Source organism: Peromyscus leucopus, chromosome X (genome assembly GCF_004664715.2).
Source record: "Peromyscus leucopus breed LL Stock chromosome X, UCI_PerLeu_2.1, whole genome shotgun sequence".
In the NCBI taxonomy this organism is placed as follows: domain Eukaryota; kingdom Metazoa; phylum Chordata; class Mammalia; order Rodentia; family Cricetidae; genus Peromyscus; species Peromyscus leucopus.
The window spans coordinates 29,753,511-29,772,915 of NC_051083.1; the positions used below are offsets into that span (position 1 = coordinate 29,753,511).

Genomic DNA, 19,405 nt, shown 5'->3' on the forward strand with positions numbered 1-19,405 from the left:
CAGGAATGGAACCCACCTGGTGTTATGAATCAGCTAGATCATAGCAGAGTTCTGGTGTCTGTCTAAGCAGTGGGTGGGGCTATGTGTTTCTGGGATGGTTCTAAGTCGGTTTTGAAAACTAGCAGTATTTTCCTGACAACAAACAGGGGCTTGAAGTGCTTCTGAACAGCTTGCACACTAATAGTTCTTTTGCAGTTCCCCAGATAATACCTCCACGTGCCCTATAGCAACCACCGGTTGCGTCAAGTTTTTAAATTTGGCTAGTTTCTCCTTCCTGTCATGAGTCACTATCATGTGCTTGCAATGAAAGGTGTTTTTATCTTCCTGTAAACTTTTCTGTTTCTGCTCCTATTGTCTTTCATTTTAATAATATCTTATTCACCCACCATTCCAAAAGGTACATCACACTAGCGTGACCATCCTCTTGCCAAGGACCACTGGCACCATGGCTTTAATAAATTTTACTAATAAATTTCAAGTCAAGAAGCACTTTTAAAAAAAAATATTCCTTAGAGTCAACTGATTTTTATTCAGAAAAGGGCCTGGGATTGTATACTTTAGATTTTATGGGTCAAACGAATCAAATACTGAGTCAAGGACTGACCTGATATGCAATAATTTTCCTATGGTTTCCCCAGACAGAACCCCACGATTCTTATACCTCAACTCTTTTTCTGTAGTTCATTCTATATTCGATTTTTGACACCATCCCATGTCTCTCAGTTTTATAAACTGTCCTTGGGTCACCTAAGACGTTATGCAGAAAGGGGAATGCCTTGAGTGAATGTCTATTATTGACAAGGACCAATGTCTCCAACTCATGGGAACCGGCAAAATCTTAAGTCAGGCTCAGGAAATTGGCAAGTCTTCCTCTGGTTTGTGTGAGGACATGGCAGTGTATGTGAAAACTAATAACCACAGCTTCCTCATCCTGGATGATTGCAACCTGAGACTGCTCCCCTACAGAGACCTCCCACAGACAAGAGCTAACTCTCGCCCCTGTGCTGGACATAATTAACTTGCTGAGGTTCTGGGTTGGTGCATAGTAGGTAGATCTCCATCAGATGAAGTACAGGCCACCCAATTCCAGCTTTCTCTCTGTGTGTCTATGTGTCTGTCTTTTCATCATTCTCTTGTCACCCCAGTCAAATGTTCAGGGTTGTTTTGAAGATTAAATAAATTACCACTTGAAAAACACTCTGACTGATACTTAGTAAACAGTAAATGGTATGAAAGTATACGTTAAGAAAATGAAATGTGTGCATTTTTTCTCACTTGTAGGAGGGACATAACTCCACTAGAGTTAAGGTTCTTTTCTAATCCAACATGCTGTGAGGTCTTTGCCTAATGTCTTCATTAAGAACCCTCAACGACAAGTGGAGGCGGGCATTAATAATTCACAGAAATGCAACCAGTCCCCAAATACTCTCAAGATGTCTGTGGCTGCCTTTGAACATGAAAAGGTTAAAAAAAAACTTAAAAAGAAAAGCAAATTAGGCAAACCAAACAAAATGCTTTGTCTCTCAGTAACTGACAGTTCAAGAGACATCCATCTATTTTGTCTGATTAATGTGGGCTTGTGCTTACAAGAGCTCAGAGGCTCTGGAAGAGGACTTACATGCACAGTGCACAGTGCCTACGGTTTTGCTTTGCCATCTTCATTCAACTGGACTCTTGTTTCTCATTACTGCCATGGAGGGAAGAGCCTAACATAAAAGGTTTTCATCCCAAACACTCTTTTCCTATACAAATTCCAGTCTATGACTAGATGACGACCCGACTCCATTTGTTTGTAGCTTTCTTTGCCAAAGAACAATTTTATTTAGTCCTGACAAAAGGAAGAAGGGGCTATGAACCTTGGGAGTGAAATTTTGAAGTGTGAAAAATTAACGTGAGATGTCACAAGCTGGGGGCATATGATTTAATATTCCCCCTAAATTACTGCTAGAACAAAAAATAATATTTTCTAAATATTCAGTGTTATTTAAATTTATGACTAGCTGGCTTATCTGAGATCATTGTGTATGCCTTGGAATTCATGCCAAAGTAATGGAATACAACGAGATCTTAAATCATGTCTAATTTAATGATTAGTGAACCGCACAGTATATTTTGCAAAGGTATAAATAATAAATTGGGTTCTAGGTGTTTCTCATTTAATCAAATGCCAATGATACAAAGACATCAAGATCCAAAGTGATAATGTACCTGTGTCAGTATTTTTTGCCTTCAACTATAGTACTACCTCTTCCATACAATAATTAACTCTATTTCTTTTTCTTTAAAAAATATTTATTTTATTTCTCTCTCTCTCTCTCTCTCTCTCTCTCTCTCTCTCTCTCTCTCTCTCTCTCTCTCTCTCTCTGTGTGTGTGTGTGTGTGCACGTGCATGTGCAGATACCCAAGGAGGCCAGAAGAGGAAATTAGATGTTCTGGAGCTGGGGACTAAATTTGACTCCTCTGCAAGTGCAGCATGTACTGCTGAGCCATCTTCCCAGGCCCCCTCTATCGTAAAAATTTTCAAAGAAGTACTATTCCTAAGAGGCTCATATTTTTCACAAAAATATAATAGATTACAAGGATGGTGTTGGCTTGAATATTGATCTTCCCCTCCATAATTCATATTGAAATCTGAGTGTCCTTGGGCAGTATTGGGAGCTGGGACCATCAAAAGGCGATTAGATCACAAAGATGAGGTAAAAGTTTTTCCAGTGGGTAAGTCTCACTCTTGTGGGACTGGCTTAATTTTTTGGTGTAGAGAGAGACTGGCTTTATTACCACAACAGCAGATTGTTATGAAGCATATCTACTCCTCAAGTTTTGTCTCTCAGGAATATAACCATTCACCTTCTACTTTCTGTCCAGAGTTGAAACAACATGAGGCTCTTCACACACACACACACACACACACACACACACACACACACACACACACACACGTTGTTGGACTTCCAAGCCTCCAGCGATGCCTACCAAAATAAATTTCTTTTCCTTAGAAGTTACTCGGTCTCATGTATACTATTATAGCAACACAAAACAGTATCGAAACCACTGTTATTTTAGTTAAATGATATTCATGTCCCTAGTGGACAACGAAGACTTTTTTCCCTTCAAGTTGAAAACCCTTATGACAAAACAAAAAGAGTTTTCATTCTTCCCACAGATCTAAGATCAATCTATTACACATCATAGGTATTTAGAAAATGTCTTTTTTCAAAAAGAGATGAGTGTAGACATAAACACCATGTGCATATTTTCCTCTGAAAATGGAGAAATGACTTCCTGGTAATACAACACACACACACACACACACACACACACACACACACACACCAAAGGAAAAGAATGTCAGCCAGGAAAACCATCAAAATTTTGGACTTACCATGTTGGACAACTGGTTCTCTTAATGGCTCCCCAGCAATTAAGACAAAATGGCTTTTTTGGGGGTCCTAAAGTAAACAAAGAAGGTATCAAATAATGAATACATTTATTTTTTTAATGTCAAAGTGGACACAATTATAGCTAACATAGAAGTTAAGTGGATGGAGATACAGGAACATTTCCTCTGTAGTCCTTGCTATGGGAATGTCTGTTCCTTAGGATGGTTAATATCCTAGCTAGCAACAAGAATTCAGCACTAAGTTCAGGTTACCTATATATTAACATCTGTAAATTAAAGAAGGGAAATTGTAGTGAAAGTGTTCTTTTTGTTTGGGCGTGTATGCAGGACCACATGTATATGCATGTGTGTGGAGGCCAGAGGTCTTTGTCAAGTGTCTCCCTCAGTAGCTCTTCACCTTATTTTTGGAAACAGGGTCTCTTACTGAAAACCTAGCTCACCCCTTGCCTAGACTGACGAGCCACACACTCCAGGGATCTGCCTGTCTTGGCTTACCTCCTGTGTAGAGTCACAGATATATACTATCACACCCAGCCTTTTACATGGGTGCTTGGGGAACCAGCATCAGGTCCTCATTCTTGTTAATCAGGCAATTCACTCACTGAGCCATCTCCTTATGGTCTTCCTTAACAGAAACATCTTCACAATGAACTATCTGAACTAGCTTTTTTCTCATTAACAAAATCATTTTTAAAAAAATTTTATTATTTTTTTTTATTTTAAAAACTTTTTTATACAACAGATTTTGGTCATCTTTCCCCTCCCCCATACCCTACTTTCTCCCTATCTATATAATTTCATGTTCTTTCTTTCTCTTAAAAAAAATCAAACCACTCCCCCAAAAAAGCGCACGCACACACACACACACACACACACACACACACACACACACACACAAATACATGGAGTCCATTTTGTGTTGGCCAACTAATCCTGAGCATGGGGCCTGGCCTAGAGTGTGGTTGAAATACCCATTGTCACTCCACTGAAGAAAACTGATTCTCCCTCTTCCAACAGCTATCAACTGTAAATAGATTCCTGGTTGGTGGTGAGACTTTGTGCCCACTTTCCCCTTTCCATGTTGGGATTGGTCCCACTAAAACTTGTGCAGGTCATATGAGTGCTGTCACAGACTCTGTGAGTTCATATGCACATCAACCCTGCTGAGTCTGGAAGACACTGTTGCCTTGGAGTCCTCCACTGCCTCTGGCTCTTACTTCACTCATATTCTAATAATATAGCATCTTTCTAAATATGCAAAACTATCTTAAATTATACCAAATATTTATACATGTCTACTAATGCAAAGCTCTATTATCTTAAGTTACATAAAATATTTATGTGCTTCTACTAATACAAAGCTCTTTAACTTGAAATAATTCCAATGTCTAGTCTCAGAAGATTTACCACTGGAATCAACAAAATTAATACTTAACCTTTTCTTCTTCTGTAAATTTAATAAGCTGCAATATTTCAAAGGTCTGAAATGTGTTTATCTTTTTGGCTTCAATTGAAAATAAATTAATAGCCAGGCAATGGTATGGTGATATTTTATTTGTGTTGAAATGTGATTTTATTTGTATGTTAATAAATAAAAGTGCCTGGGGGTCAGAGCTAATAACAAGCCACAGAAGAAGTCTGGCAGTGGTAGCACACACCCTTAATCCCAATCACATGACAGGCAGATCTTTGTGTGTTCAAGGACACCACTAGCATGGAGACACATGCCTTTAATCTCAACACCAACCATAGAAAACCTGGAGGTCTGTATAGACAGGCAGTGACTAGGAGGTCATGTGGTTGGGTTTACAACCAATGAGAAGGCAGAACAGAAAGTCAATAAAAAGACAGATATACAGGAAGTAGCTCTCTTTTGGAGGGGAAGGACGGCAGCAGCAGCGAGTGGTAGGAAAGGGTTTTAGTCTCAGCTCTTAGCTACTGCTCTGACCTCTTAGCCTTTTAACTCTGCATTTGGTTCTGTGTTTCTTATTTAATAAGACCATTACATCTACACAATGGTGGTGCATGCCTTTAATCCCAGCACTTGGGAGGTAGAGGCAGGTAGATCTCTGTGAGTTTGAGGCCAGCCTGGTCCACAGGGTAAGTCTAGGACAGCCATGGCTATACAGTTAGAAACCTTGTCTCAAAAACCCAAATAATGATAATAATAAATACAAATTAAGTAATAATGCATGGCAGAATAATTTCTTCAATTTTTACCCCCATGGGAGTGTGTTTGAAAGGATATGTCTTCAAAAGTCTTAATGTATTACTCCCTATATCTGAGGGCTGGTAGAATTTCATACACACACCTGGTTGATGTTTTAATTACTTCTTCACATACAAGAAATACATGTCAGGCCTGGAAAGATGGCTCAGCAGTTAAGAGCACTGGTTGCTTTTCCAGAGGACCCAGGTTCAATTCCCAGCTCCCATACGGCAGCTCACAACTGTCTGTAACTCCAGTTCCAGGGGATCTGACACCCTCATACAGACACACATGTCGGAAAAACACCAATGCACATGATATAAAAATAAATAATTAAAAAAACAAATATATGTGTAAACCTTCTTAGGTCTGTAATTTTCTAACCATCATGGCCTTACAGACTCACATAATCCAGCTCACTATCAAAATGCATGTAAATGTTAACCTAGCTGGAAATCAGTCATTTGAAAACAGATGTCTCACGCACTAAAATTCTTTCTTTGCTGTAGGCACAGATCTTCATCCACTCCCTATTGACTCTTGCTTCTGCACAGTCCTAAGAGCTAATCATTGTGCTTTGTTCTAGCTTGCTTCTCTGGTAAAACATTGGCCAAAGCCAACTGGTTTATTTGGGTTACAGTATGTCATAGATGGAAGCCAAGGCAGGAACCTGGAGGCAGGAACTGAAGCAGAAGCCACAGAGGAAGGCTGCTTACTGGCTCACTTCCAGGCTCACGTTCTGCTCTCTCCCTCCCCACTTCCTTCCTTTCTTCCCTTAGAATTAGTTATTTTATGTGTATGAGTGCTTTGCCTGCATGTATGCCTGTGACCACACATGCCCGGTGCCCACAGAAGTCAGAGGGGGCGTGGGATCTGCTAGAACTTGAGTTCCAGATGGTTTTGAGATGCCATGCGGCTGCTCTGAACCTCAACCAGAGGACTTCTGCAAGAGCAGCCAGTGCCCTTAGTGGCTGAGCCTTCTCTCCAGCCCCTCTATTCCCTTTCTTACCAGCTGAGGCCCACTTGCCTAGAGATGGTTGTGCTCACAGCTAGGGCTCTCTTACCTCCTACATCAACCAGAAATCCAGAAAATAACCCACAGATGTGTCCACTGGCTAGCATGATGGAGATGATTCCTCAACTGAAGTTTCCTCTTCCCTGGTGTGCCAAGTTGACAACCAAGATTAGCCATCACAATAGTTGTTCAGTCTGTACAACATTCGGAGATCCAAGGAAAGGAGGCATTGTTTTGCCACATCGCATACCAAAATTCCACCAGATTCTAGGGCTGCTCGTGGTGTTTGTGGTGAGCTACTGGCTGACACAGCTGGGGAAGCTTTTCATCTGGCTTGAGCGCTTCTTTTTCTGTTTCCAGTGTGATGTGTAAATGGCTAAGACCTCAATAACAACTCATTATCACAAAGGACTTATTCTCTAAGGGGTTTGGAGAGGTGAGGTTTTAGGTGAAAAAGAGACATGGGACAGAAGGTCCCAACTCTTCAGGTGTTTGGTTTGGTTTGGCCATGGCCAAAGCAACAAACTTAAGTTGCAGGGTCCGGAAGTGGAAGAGAAGGGGTTAATGGAGCAGAGAAGAAAGACTGGCCTCTATGTCATGTACACGGTGACTCTTCAGAATGGAAGTTTCCCAATCACAAGAGAGGTCTTTGGGGAGTAATAAACATGCCCTGTTTCCACACTGTGAAATGAGAAAGTGCTAAAAAGAAAAAAAAAGCCTTGCTCTTTTATATTACTCAAATAAAATGATGACTTTCCAATTATTATTTGGACTGCATGATAAAGGGACACGTGCATTTTGTCTGAAATCAGAAACTATGAACCTTTCAGGAGTTAGAGAAGTTTCCCATCATTATAAGGCCCTGGAGGTTTCTGCTCCAAACTTCTTTCAGTGACTTTCCTACAGATTTACCATCTGGGTGGCCCCTTCTTTAATCTAAGCCAGATCTCTTTTCTGCCTCTTGCTTTTCAAATTTTTTACATTGTTTATTTATTGTGTGCGTGGGGGATGGTGCATGTGTACCATGGTATGTATGTGGAAGTCAAAGCAGAGATTCTGATAGTTGGTTCTTTTCCTCCACTGGAGATTGAACTCAGGTTACCCACTGACCCCCTTCCCTGTGCCCTTGTTTTTCATTTGTTAACTAGCCTTTAGCAAAAACCCAATAGCCTCTCTAGCTATTTAGGAGCGTGCTAATGTAGTTCAAACTCCCAGTAGAAATTTGTCATCAATAGTGTCAAAGGATGAAAGTCATGCAAGAGCAAAGAGGATGCGAGACAAGTCTCAGACAGTCAGTCTGTAGGTGCCTCTAGGCCAGTGCCTTTATGAACACTGATTTCAAAATCCTCCTGCAGTGTACTAGAGGCCCAGATGACTGTCTCATGTAGAATGACTCCAACTCCAAAGCAGGACCTTTGAGAGTCTGGCTCCTGCCTTTTGCTTTGGTGTGTCTTCTGCGGTTCTTGGCTCCTAGGTAAGTCTTTTGCATCTTCCTTAAACACTAGATTTCGAAAATTGCCCTTGGGGCCAGCAAGATGGTCGGCAGTTAAAGGCACTGGCCACCGAGCCTGACAGCCCAAGTTCTATTCCCGAGACCCACACGGTGGAAGGACAGAACCGACTCCTAAGAGCTCTCCCTTGACCTCCATCAGTGCGCCATAGCACACGCATGTGTGCCCACCCAGCCACACTCAGTGGTCACTAACTAAATAAAACCAAATAGATAAGTTGTCTTTGATACCCATAACAGTTACAGCCTGGGCACATGCTGTGTCTCCTGGAGACCAACAATACATGATCACAGCCTAGAGGAAAGGCCCAGGGCTCATTTCATGTGTTGATAACTTCCAAATTATGAGTATGCAATTCAGTTCAACTGATTACAAACCCGAAGACTGCCATAAGAGCAGAATGGTATCACTTCTCACCCTTTGGGCTAAGATCAAGTGTAGAGCAGAATGGTGGGAATGAAGCTGTGGCATGCCTTTTGACTACACCCCCATTTACTACTGTGATGAATTGCCCAGAAAAATTAGCAGAAAGAAACTGAACTGCAGCATGAATTAATTGCATGCACTTGTTCTTTCTAAACTTCACTGTTTTTCCTCAGGGTGTCAATGGAAAGATCAAGCAGTAAACTGTTCTCAGTTAAAACAAACAAACAAAAAAACTAGCAGTCCTTTTTATCATGAACTCTTACACAGACTAAAGCAAATCACTGTCGTTAACTTCCATAGAGCGCTTTGTTTCATTTCTGTGTTTCAGTGGTTCTTTTCATCAAATCATTTGAATGAGATATGATGGCCGTTGACAGTTTAAGAGCATGGTTGTCCTCAACCTACCTCACTACACTTACTACAGATGAGCTTGCTCTCTTCTAGGACTTCGGAACAACATGGGTCTAAAGATTCGAAGGAATTATCTTTCTTAGTGCACTCTGGTGCTTCTAACCATGGGTCCACTAGAGCAACCATCACTCAGAAGAAAAGTCCAGCACACCAGTTGCAGGTCAAACGCACAGAGGGAGCTTTTGAAACAGAGGCAGCTTGAGGGCAACCTGAACTAGTTCAGGATTGTGTGTCCAGAACAGCTTGTGGTCGATTCCAATCTCCGAGAACTTTGAAATATTTGAATTCATTATAAAGGCTGTATGATTTGGGCTTTGTCCATGAAGTCAAAGGGTCTGGTCCAAAGACTTTCAAGCCTGGTATAAACCAGGGCCACTGTCATTGTTAGGTGTTACAGAAGACTTAAGAATAATGGAATGGGCTGGGGAGATGGTTCAATGGTTAGAGCACTTGTCATACAAACATGAGGACTGAAGTTTGCAACCCCAGAAAAAAAAAAAAAAGAAAAAGCAACAATGGAAAAGGCAATCTATTCACTGAGGAAGGAAGTTTAGGTTTTCATGGGCTAGACCACATTAGCCTGAGATAGATCAAATAAATGGTAAGAAAACTGAGGTGTGGCTTTGCACATCATTTTATTCTTAGCTTCTTTTCCTACCCTACAGATTGGTCACTCTAGAGGAATGGCCCATACTCTGGTCCCCAAAGGAGAAGGGCATGATGGTGGAGGACATGGGGTGAGGTGTACTGAAACTGCAAGCAGATCAGGGCTAAATGAAAGTTAGGTGCCAAGTCGGTTCCTCATTCTAAACCATAACCCTGCGTTTTTTTTTTTTTTTTTTTTTTTTTTTTTTTTTTTTTTTTTTTTTTTTTTTTTTTATGGTTTCTTTTATAACATTACCCTTGGTCTTTCTTCTTGTCAGAATCCTCAGGGCCTTTTCTAAGAAGTGAACATTGTTATGTGGGACTTGAATCCTTACCAGAGAATGCATGTGTGAGTGTGGTAAGCCAGGTGCTGTCAGTAGCTCCATTTCCCCTTCCATTACTGGGTACCTTCCTCTGTACTACCCCAGGGACTAAAAAACTTGCTCTGTAAAGGGCCGGAAGTCTTAGGCTTTGTTAGGTTGTTCAATCTCTGCCATAACCGACTTCTACCCACACAGTGGAAGGATCCCCAGAAATGAATGCGAGTGACAGTGGACCAAGAAAACACAAAGAAATGTATTTGGATCTGGCCCATTGGACATCATTTCCTGACCTCTATGCTAGATCTGGAACAGATGCTGGCAGAGGTAAGCCTGCTTCGTTTGAATAATCCTAACAGTTGGTTGGCTTCCATTATTTCAATTTTGCAGACAAACGAAATGAAGCCTGAGCCAGGGAGACAGCTCAGTGTATTTGCTGCCAACCTGGATGACCCAAGCTTGATGCCTGGTCACCACACCTGAAAGTTATCCTCTGGGATCCATATGCACGCTGTGGCCTGTGCACTCCCGCACACATACACACAAGTAAATAATAACTGTAAAAGAAACGAAGCCACCGAAGCACAAAGCCATTTAGAAACATGTCCACAGTCTCATACCCAACAAGAGGCAAAGTCAAGACCCAAGCCTTCGCAGCCTCTATCCTCTTGTACTGTAAAGAAAACTTCTGACTTTCCTACACACATACAACCTCTTTACATAACAATTCTTTTCAATACAGATTTTCATTCTAAAGTCGTCATGACCACATGAACAATGACAGAACTGCATGCAACAGTAACAGGATGCCCCCGGGTCAGGGATGCCCCGTTGCCAATGAACGAATCCTTATTTTTGTCTAAGCTATCCTCTGACCTGCAGGTTCCCCTATCACTTCTTTCAATTTGACCTTCTAAACTCTTATCTGCAGCGTGTTCTCTGTGACACAATAGGAAGAACTGAGGTGGCCAAATGCATCCAGATCCAACTAGAAACTAATACATCAGCAAGTTCTGGGCTGTGAATAATTTTCATGCCTTTTCTCTGTACTGGGTTGAGATATGTGAAATTGCTTTTTTTGAAAGTCAAGCATGGAAATTTCCTATGGTTTGACATAAAATCAGAGGGCACAGGCCTGAGATATGCATTTTTCTGGTGTTCCTAAGATTGTTTTGTTCCATTTATTGTTCATAGAGGGGCTGCTGTTGATCAAGGCAGCAGAATGTGAGCTGTCAGTAAATTGGACTGGAATCTAAAATTGCCTGTAGTCCACTGCGTTCAATGATAGCAGGGTCAGAGGGCGAGAAGTGTGTCAGACTGCCTCTTCCTTGGTCAGCTTCTGCCCAAACAGTTCTTATTCCTGCTTTTCAAAATGTACCTGTCCAGGAACTTGTACACAATTATCTCCTTAATCTTCCTCACTGGAGTGACACAAAGCAGTCAGATTGGCTTAATGGGCTCACAGAGTCAATTGTTCAGTGGGATGTAACAGACATGAGAAAGAACCGAAAAATGTCCCAAGAGCCCTAAAGCTTAACTTTAAAAGCAGAGATTCTCATTTAAAAGAACTATGAAACACATCACATGTTTTTCTTAGCTCCAAATGGGGATGATTCTGAAAGGGCTCTTTGTGAGCATGCAGATCTGGATTTATATTCCTAGAGGACTAGCCTAGTTTTACTTATGCTAAATAAAAAATAAATCAGTTTTGTGACAGAGTAATATTAAAAAACAATGAAGATGCATTGCCTCTAGATTCAAATGTTTAGGGGTAAGCAATACAGACAGTAAGCAATATAGACTTTTACATGATTGCCGAAGGCAAGAAATGAATAGAGATGAAAGTTTGAAATATTACCAATAGAAAGCTCAAAATAGAGCAATGCAATCAGCAGAGATTAGTAAAAGGGTTTGATAAAATAGTGGCAGAATTTATTTCCCAAAGAAGAGAAGAAGTTTCCAGTTTTATGAGAGATTGAAGCATTTTCATGGAAATTAGTAAAAAGTATAAGCTAAGAAAATTAAAGGGGAGGAGAAGATTGTAAGAGCCAGAGGCAGTGGATGTCTGTAGTAAGACTGTTTTCTGGACATGATGGGCCACTGCACATATGAATTCAAAGAAGCTGAGACTCCTTGCACATGACCTACACAAGATCAAGCTAGACAAAATCCCATCATGAATGGAGGGTGGGCCATGAAGTCCCACCCCTACCCAAGGATCTATTGGCAGTTGATGGCTGCTGCTGGTGGGAGAGTTAGTTTGCTTTAGGAATGCAACCTCTAAGAGGCTACCCATGTTCCAGAAGATGGTCCTACACAGATGCACATACAGACAGCATGCTAGGTAGACTTGGTGGGTTAAAAACAGAGACAGTACATGGAGGACTACTGAGAAGGAATAGTATGGGAGAGGAGAGTAAAGAAGGAAAGAAAGGAAATGGATTCATAAAACTCTCAATTTTAAAAAAGAAAATTAGATGTTTGGGGCTGGGTTAATGGCTCAGTTGGTAAGAGCTCTTGTTATTCAACCATGAGAATGTGAGTTCAAATCACAGTCATCCACATAAAAAAATGTGTGATCACTCATACCCATAACCCCCAAGCTTGGGGGTGTATACAGAAACAGCCAGATTGCCTAAATGTAATAGTGAGTTTCAGGTTCAGAGACAGACCCAGGACTGGACACCCTCCCTTGACCTTGGCCTCTGCATGTGTGTGAATGGGCATGATCTCTCTCTCTCTCTCTCTCTCTCTCTCTCTCTCTCTCTCTCTCTCTCTCTCTCTCTCTCACACACACACACACACACACACACACACACGGTGGGAGGGAGAGACAGAGAGACAAAAATTATAAGTTTAAAATACCTTATTTTCCACCTGGACACTGTCACCTTCTCCAAGCACAGCTGTGTGATGGGGTTCTATCTTTTGCTGAGCACCATCAGGTCCTACAACAAAAGATGACCCAGTAACTTTGGTGATTGTTAGAGTGCATCCATCCAATGCCCACACTTTTGGTCAACTACGTAGCACTATAATACTTGTTTTAGTTTCAGAAATAACAGACGTAGGAAACCTTGAATTTCTGGGCTGTTTACATCTGCTATTACTAAAGGCTAAAACTGATTGGTTTTTCAATGTAGGAAACAGCAGGAAAGTGAACCCTGCATCATGCTTCCATTTATACTCTTAATTCCATGACCAAATGTTTTCATTGACCCTTTTTTATTTTGTTTTGTTTTTTGATATAGAGTTTCACTGTATGTCCCAGGCTGGCCTCAAATTCACAGAGATCCGCCTGCCTCTGCCTCCTGAGTGCTGGGATTAAAGGTGTGTGCCGCCATCACCCAGCTTTCATTGACTTTTAAAAGCCCTTGGAATTACATATTCATAAAAGTGTTGTCTTGTGTAAAATACAAACCTCATAAGAAGCCAACAGACCTAGAAAAATGATCAAATGTCATCAATAATTCATTTCACCAAGAATTTACTGAGCATCTCCAACTCTCAAGAACTAGAGAAAAAATGCAAAGATGTGCAAAGTAGATTCCTTATATCTAAATACTTCAAAATGTTCTTGGAATCAACCAAATATAAGCACATGCAATTATCAGAGAAGAATTCAACTGAAAACCAAATGAGTCAGATAGCATCTTATTGCATAATGAACAAGGTCTGATTCTAAACCATCTCGAGGTGGGGTGCCAAACCCTTTGGAGGGTGGGTGCTTTCTAAACCCTCTGGAGGGAGATGCCTTCTTTTTGTTTTATAATTTTTTTATTTAAAAAATTTCTTTCCTTTTAAATACCAACCCCTGCTCCCCCTCCTTTCCCATCTCTTATCCCCCCCATCTATCCCCATCCCAACCCCATTCCCTCCTCATAGAGGGTAAGGCCTCCCTTGGGTAGTCAACACAAGCCGGCATACCAAGTGGGGGCTGGACCTAGCCTTTCCTTCCTGCATCAAGGCTGAGTAAGGCATCACATCACAGGGAATGGGCTCTAAAAAGCCAGTTCATGCACCCAGGATAAGTCCTGGTCCCATTGCCAGGGGATCCACAAACAGATCAAGCCACACAACTTTCACCCACATTCAGAGGGCCTAGTTCAGTCTCATGCAGGCTCCCCTGCTGTCAGTCCAGAGTTACCTTCTAAACCCACTGGAGGGGGTGCCTTCTAAATGCTTCTGGGGATGCCTTCTGAACCCTCTGCGGAGTAGGTGCCTTCTAAACCCTCCAGACGGGGAAGCCTTCTAAACCCTTCTGGGGGTGCCGTGCCTTCTAAATCATTTGGAGGGGGTACCTTCTTCTGGAGTGGTGCCTTTTAACCCTTTGGGGTGCCGTGCCTTCTAAATCATTTGGAGGGGGTACCTTCTAAACCCTCTGGAGTGGGTGCCTTTTAAACCCTTCTGGGGGTGCCTTCTAAACCCACTGGAGGGGTGCCTTCTAAGCCCTCTGGAGGGGGTGCCTTTAGGATAGATAACTTTCCTTTCCTTCTATTCTAAGTCTGGCAGATGAAGTAAAGCTAGTTAACACTTACAGGTAACAAAAAAGATTCCTGAGAAAACAGGAGTCTTGGGGACTCATTCAGGTTGAAGCACCCCAAGCGTTTGTTCTGGAAGAAGTAAGACTTGAACAGAGCTGTGCAATGTGCAAGACAGGGCAGATCTGCAGGAAACAGAGCTTGGAAAAGGGTATCACAGACAAGAAGACAGGGTGTCGGAGGTAGTGGGTAAAAATTTCTGGGGAAACTGTGAACCTCCTATCATGACTTCAACATTCTATTGGGAAGGAGGATGAAATGTATCAAGGAAACCCTCCAAAGTCTTTCTTATCTATACAAAGTGAGTGAGTGAGCTACACACACACACACACACACACACACACAGAGAGAGAGAGAGAGAGAGAGACAGAGACAGAGACAGAGACAGAGAGAGAGAGAGAGACAGACAGACAGACAGAGACAGAGACAGAGAGAGGGGGAGAGAGAGAGGAGAAATAATGAGATCTGTGTCTTGCGGATTTGAAAGGAGAGCAGAAAAGGAAATGGAGGACAAGTCTGAACCTAGGAAAACTTGTTGGGAGTTCTCTTAACAGGCTAAAGTGCAAATGGATTACAATGTGAACAGAGTGAAAAGAGAAAGACCGGTTGGAAGAGCGGGAAGGAGGGCATGAGGGAGTTGAGAAAGAAGCTGAGTCTGACATGCTCCTTTGTAAGCATGTGCTGACCTGCAGACTATAGCAGCAGTTCTGCGAGAGGGCTCTGGACAATGGAGAGGTCGGAGTGGGCTAGAAGAGCCACAGGGAGCTTTAGAGAAGGGTGAAATTTAGGCTGTCTTCCAGATGGGTGGAAAAACAACAGACACGTGAACAGAAAACAGAAGGAAGATCCCAGATCCAGCATTCAAGGGGCTAGGGAGGAGGCTCAGATGGCACCTCCTGCGCAAGCGTGTGGACCCGAGTTCAAGCCCCTATCCTTCACATAAAAAGCCAGGCATGGCTGTGTATGCTTGCAACCTTAACACTGTGGGGAGCAAGCAGTCAGGAGGATCACTGGGGCTGGTTGGCCACCAGCTTAGCTCCAGGTTCAGGAAATGACCCTGCCTCAAGGGAGGAAATGACCCTGCCTCAAGGGAATAGGGTGAAGAGTGACAGGCCAGGTCCTCCACATATGCATGCACTATGTGAGTACATCTCACACACCAAAGGCAAGAAATAGCAAAGACTTCAAGCTAAAACTTAAAGCTTACTAAGGAAGTGACTAGCTAAATAAAACAATAACTTGATGAATTATCATAGAAACAGAATCACAATTTGTAAATTTTGGCATATTAGTTAGCATTAAACGGCTATGTTTTCTAAAGAAGTCATTTTTCAGCCTATATTTTGCAGATAGGGGATATATTTTACAGGGGGCATATGGCTTACATCGTTGCTGACAATCATGAAGCAGGATCCTGAAAGAACAAGAGTTCTTTCTACACAAGTCCACAGCTAGAACTGAGTGTGGCCTTGGATGGGAGACAAATCACGTATGCAGTTTCTTCAACAGCTAACTGAAATGGAGCTTTTCTTAAGTCACAAAAGTAGCCAACAAACCACAGCAGTATTCGCTCTATGGATAGCTCTGTCTCCAAGAGAAGCTGCAGGTATTTGTATACTGTGTTATGGTGCAGTGCATATCTCCAAATATAGTTTATGCTAGTTGTCACATACATTCAAGAGCAGACCTGCTACTAAATCACAACATTTCAAATGCCACTAGAGAAGCATAGATGTCATTGTGTCATAAACTGGTTCTTTAATACTTTAATAATGTCCCTGAATTTAAAAACATTGTCTGAGGGGTACTTAGCAGATGTAAAAAAAATTCACAGCAGAAAAAAATTAAAAAATGTGTTTAATCACTGGCTTTGGAGGACAATGGTAGCCAGAGAATAAACCCAATTTTGGTGTATCACAGTTTCCCTGATGAAAATACTTTGCCAATTCCGAAGATTCAACATGAGCTCAGGCACAATCAGCCTCTGCATATTAGCAAGAGCCACCCCCAACATAATGTCCATTCATCAAAGGTACATGTCAGCAAATGTCATGGAGTGAATAACAGAACTCCATTGACTTTCCACTTACACAGAAATTTGGCAAGAAAAGTCTGGGAGTCCAAGAGGAATATCATTTAGAGCTGGGTAATATTTTAAACTGTGACAGGGAATGACATTTTATTAGGTGTGCTTTACTGACATCCTCTGCAGAGAATGAACCATTTTTCTATCTTCAACTAATTCATATGTAACAGCCAGTACCCACGTGATCCATGCCTGGACCCGATTTTGTTATGTAGTGTATTTTGTGATATTGTTTTAATAGAGTGAGCTGACAAGAGGCAGCACTCAAAAATACTGCTGAATTGGTATTTCTCTGCACCCCGTATCAGGGCAGTGTGCTTGACAGCAGCATTGACCAGCCTGTGAGGAAATCTTAATTTAGAAACAGAGTTAAGCATGTCCAAAGGCCTCTAATCCTGACTTGATGTTGGGTGCTGATGCTGTCCATGCTCCCTACTGATGGAGAAGTGAAATCATGGTGTCTATACAGAAGGGGCCATTGGAAATGTTCTACCCCAAGGAATACTTTCCTCATTGACACCAGAGTCATTTCCAGGCTGATCATTTTCAGTCTACCATGAGTTTCCAGCCTCCTACTCGAAGTCTTCAAAACAGTGCCACAGAAATCGGGCCAGCTGCGTCTTCCTTTTCCGATCATTTCTGTGATATGTCACCCATCTATTATCTCCTGAGCCTCAGATAAGTCCCTCCAAAACACATCCTATTGTTTCTGACTACTTGTAATTATAAAACGAGCCAGATCAGATAATAAAATACTTTCCATTGGCAATCTTTGCCAAGAATGTTAAATTGAATAATGCAGTTAAGGAAAATTTAACCAAAAATGTAATTGTAGGGTAGGTTTTTTTTTGCCTAAACTATCATAAAAGGGCAAAATATTTAAAAATATTTTAATATTGGGGTCCACCTCCAGAGTGTGAGCTTCCTCTTTTCATTTTCTTCTCTTTATGAGAACTAGTGTCAGACACTGTCCCACAAATTCTGGTAACTTCCATCACAGATTCTAACATCATCAAATATATATGTATAGCAGAAGCTCTTCTGGTACAGCAGAGACTACTAATTAAAACACAAACTGCTTCCAGCACCATATTGTAAAGTGTAAATGTACAGTAATCTACATGTTTTGATAAATACAGTTGACGTGTTTGATACCTAGACTGAAGCATTGTCTTTCATTTTAGTTATTTCTTTAGCATGTGTTTCTGTGTGTATACAGGTGTGTGTGTGTGTGTGTGTGTGTGTGTGTGTGTGTGTGTGTGTGTGTGTGTGTATGGTAGTCTGGCTAGAGGTGGACATTGGGTATTTTCCTCAGTTGCTCTCCACCTTGTCCTTTGAGACAGGGTCTCTCACTAAATCTGGATCTCACTGATTGGTTAGACTGGTTGGCTAACAAGCTGCAGGGATATCCTCCCGTCTTCCCCAACACAGCACTAATTTTACAGGTGACCACTACCACCACACCCAGCTTACTTTTTTCATGCGTGCTAAGGATCTGAACTCAGATCATCATTCTTATTTTTTATTTTATATAAGAGATTTTCTAGTCATTTTACATATCTGCCACAGATTCTCCTGTCCTCCCTCCTCCCACCCCCCAGCCTTCCCCCAATTCTCCCCCCATTCCCACCTCCTCCAAGGCAATGTCTCCCCTGGGGATTCAGCCCAGCCTGGTAGATTCAGTTGAGGCAGGTCCAGTCTCCTCCTCCTACACCAAGGCTGAGCAAAGTGTCTCAGCATAGGCCCTAGGTTCCAAAAAGCCAGCTCATGCACCAAGGACAGGTCCCAGTCCTACTGCCTGGGGGCCTCCTAAACAGTTCAAGCTAATCCACTGTCTCACTTATCTGGAGGGCCTGGTCCAGTTCCATGGGGGCTCCTCAGCTAATGATTCACAGTTCATGTGTTTCCGCTAGTTTGGCTATTTGTCCCCAGATCATCATTCTTGAACAGTAAGCACTTTGCCTACTGATTCATCTCTTGTCTTTTTTTAAATGACTACCCATAAGTCCCTACCTAAATCCTTCTAGATGATTAGTTTCACTAATCTTTTACTGTTCTGTCATATTTTCTACAGCAATTTAATTTTATAAATAATTTTACTTAGTCTTAGATTTTTAATTTATTCTATTAATTTACATATTATCTATTATTTTCTGCATTATTCTTTTGAGACAGGGTCTCTCCCGGAGTCTGGAGGTAGACTGATGGCCAACAAGCCCCCACTGATCCTTTCTGCTCCTCTACCTACCACTGGGGTCACAGGCACATATACCCATGTTTGGCTTTTTGTGTGGGTTCTGAGGATTTGAAATGAGAATACTTGGTCTATGCCTTGGGATGCCCAGCCCTATCCACATCACTAATCACTGAGGATAGTGATGAAGAAGAAGAAGAAGAAGAAGCCAAAGGCTGAGAATCTCAGGAGCTCACTGACTAGCCAGCGTGTGAAGTCTATGACTGAAACTGTGAAGTCCAGGTTCAATGAGAAACTCTGTTACAAAAAATAGTGTGTGGGGGAGGGTAACTGAGGAGGCAACTTGATGTTGACCTCCATGTGAACCTACACACATGTACACACATCCACACTAACAAATACACCACATGTAGCATACTGTACACACAAGACAACATACACATTTTTAGGGATCTTATCATACTGGGTTACATAAGGCCATTCCAAGCAAGTATATAATGTACTTAGAATATATTTACCTCATACCTCCATACTCTAACCCTTCTCTTCCAACCCCCTTGCTTTGTTCCCAAATTAATAGCACTCTTAAAGTTTTATTTTATGCAGTCTTCCAAGATTACTTTTGCCATCCAAACTGTGGCCTATTC

The 19,405-nt window shown here is 41.8% G+C and overlaps 1 protein-coding gene across 3 annotated transcripts in view; it reads right to left on the reverse strand.

Annotated features, from left to right (window-relative positions):
* The window catches only part of Pir (pirin), a 95,822-nt gene that overhangs the window by 925 nt on the left and 75,492 nt on the right, over positions 1-19,405 (reverse strand). For all 3 annotated transcript variants that reach the window (XM_028887760.2, XM_028887759.2, XM_037199452.1), the window contains 2 exons: positions 12,803-12,885; positions 3,383-3,449 (listed from right to left, as the gene is read on the reverse strand). In XM_028887760.2, the coding sequence (XP_028743593.1) occupies positions 3,383-3,449; positions 12,803-12,885 (150 nt within the window). The remainder of the gene's footprint in view (positions 1-3,382; positions 3,450-12,802; positions 12,886-19,405) is intronic.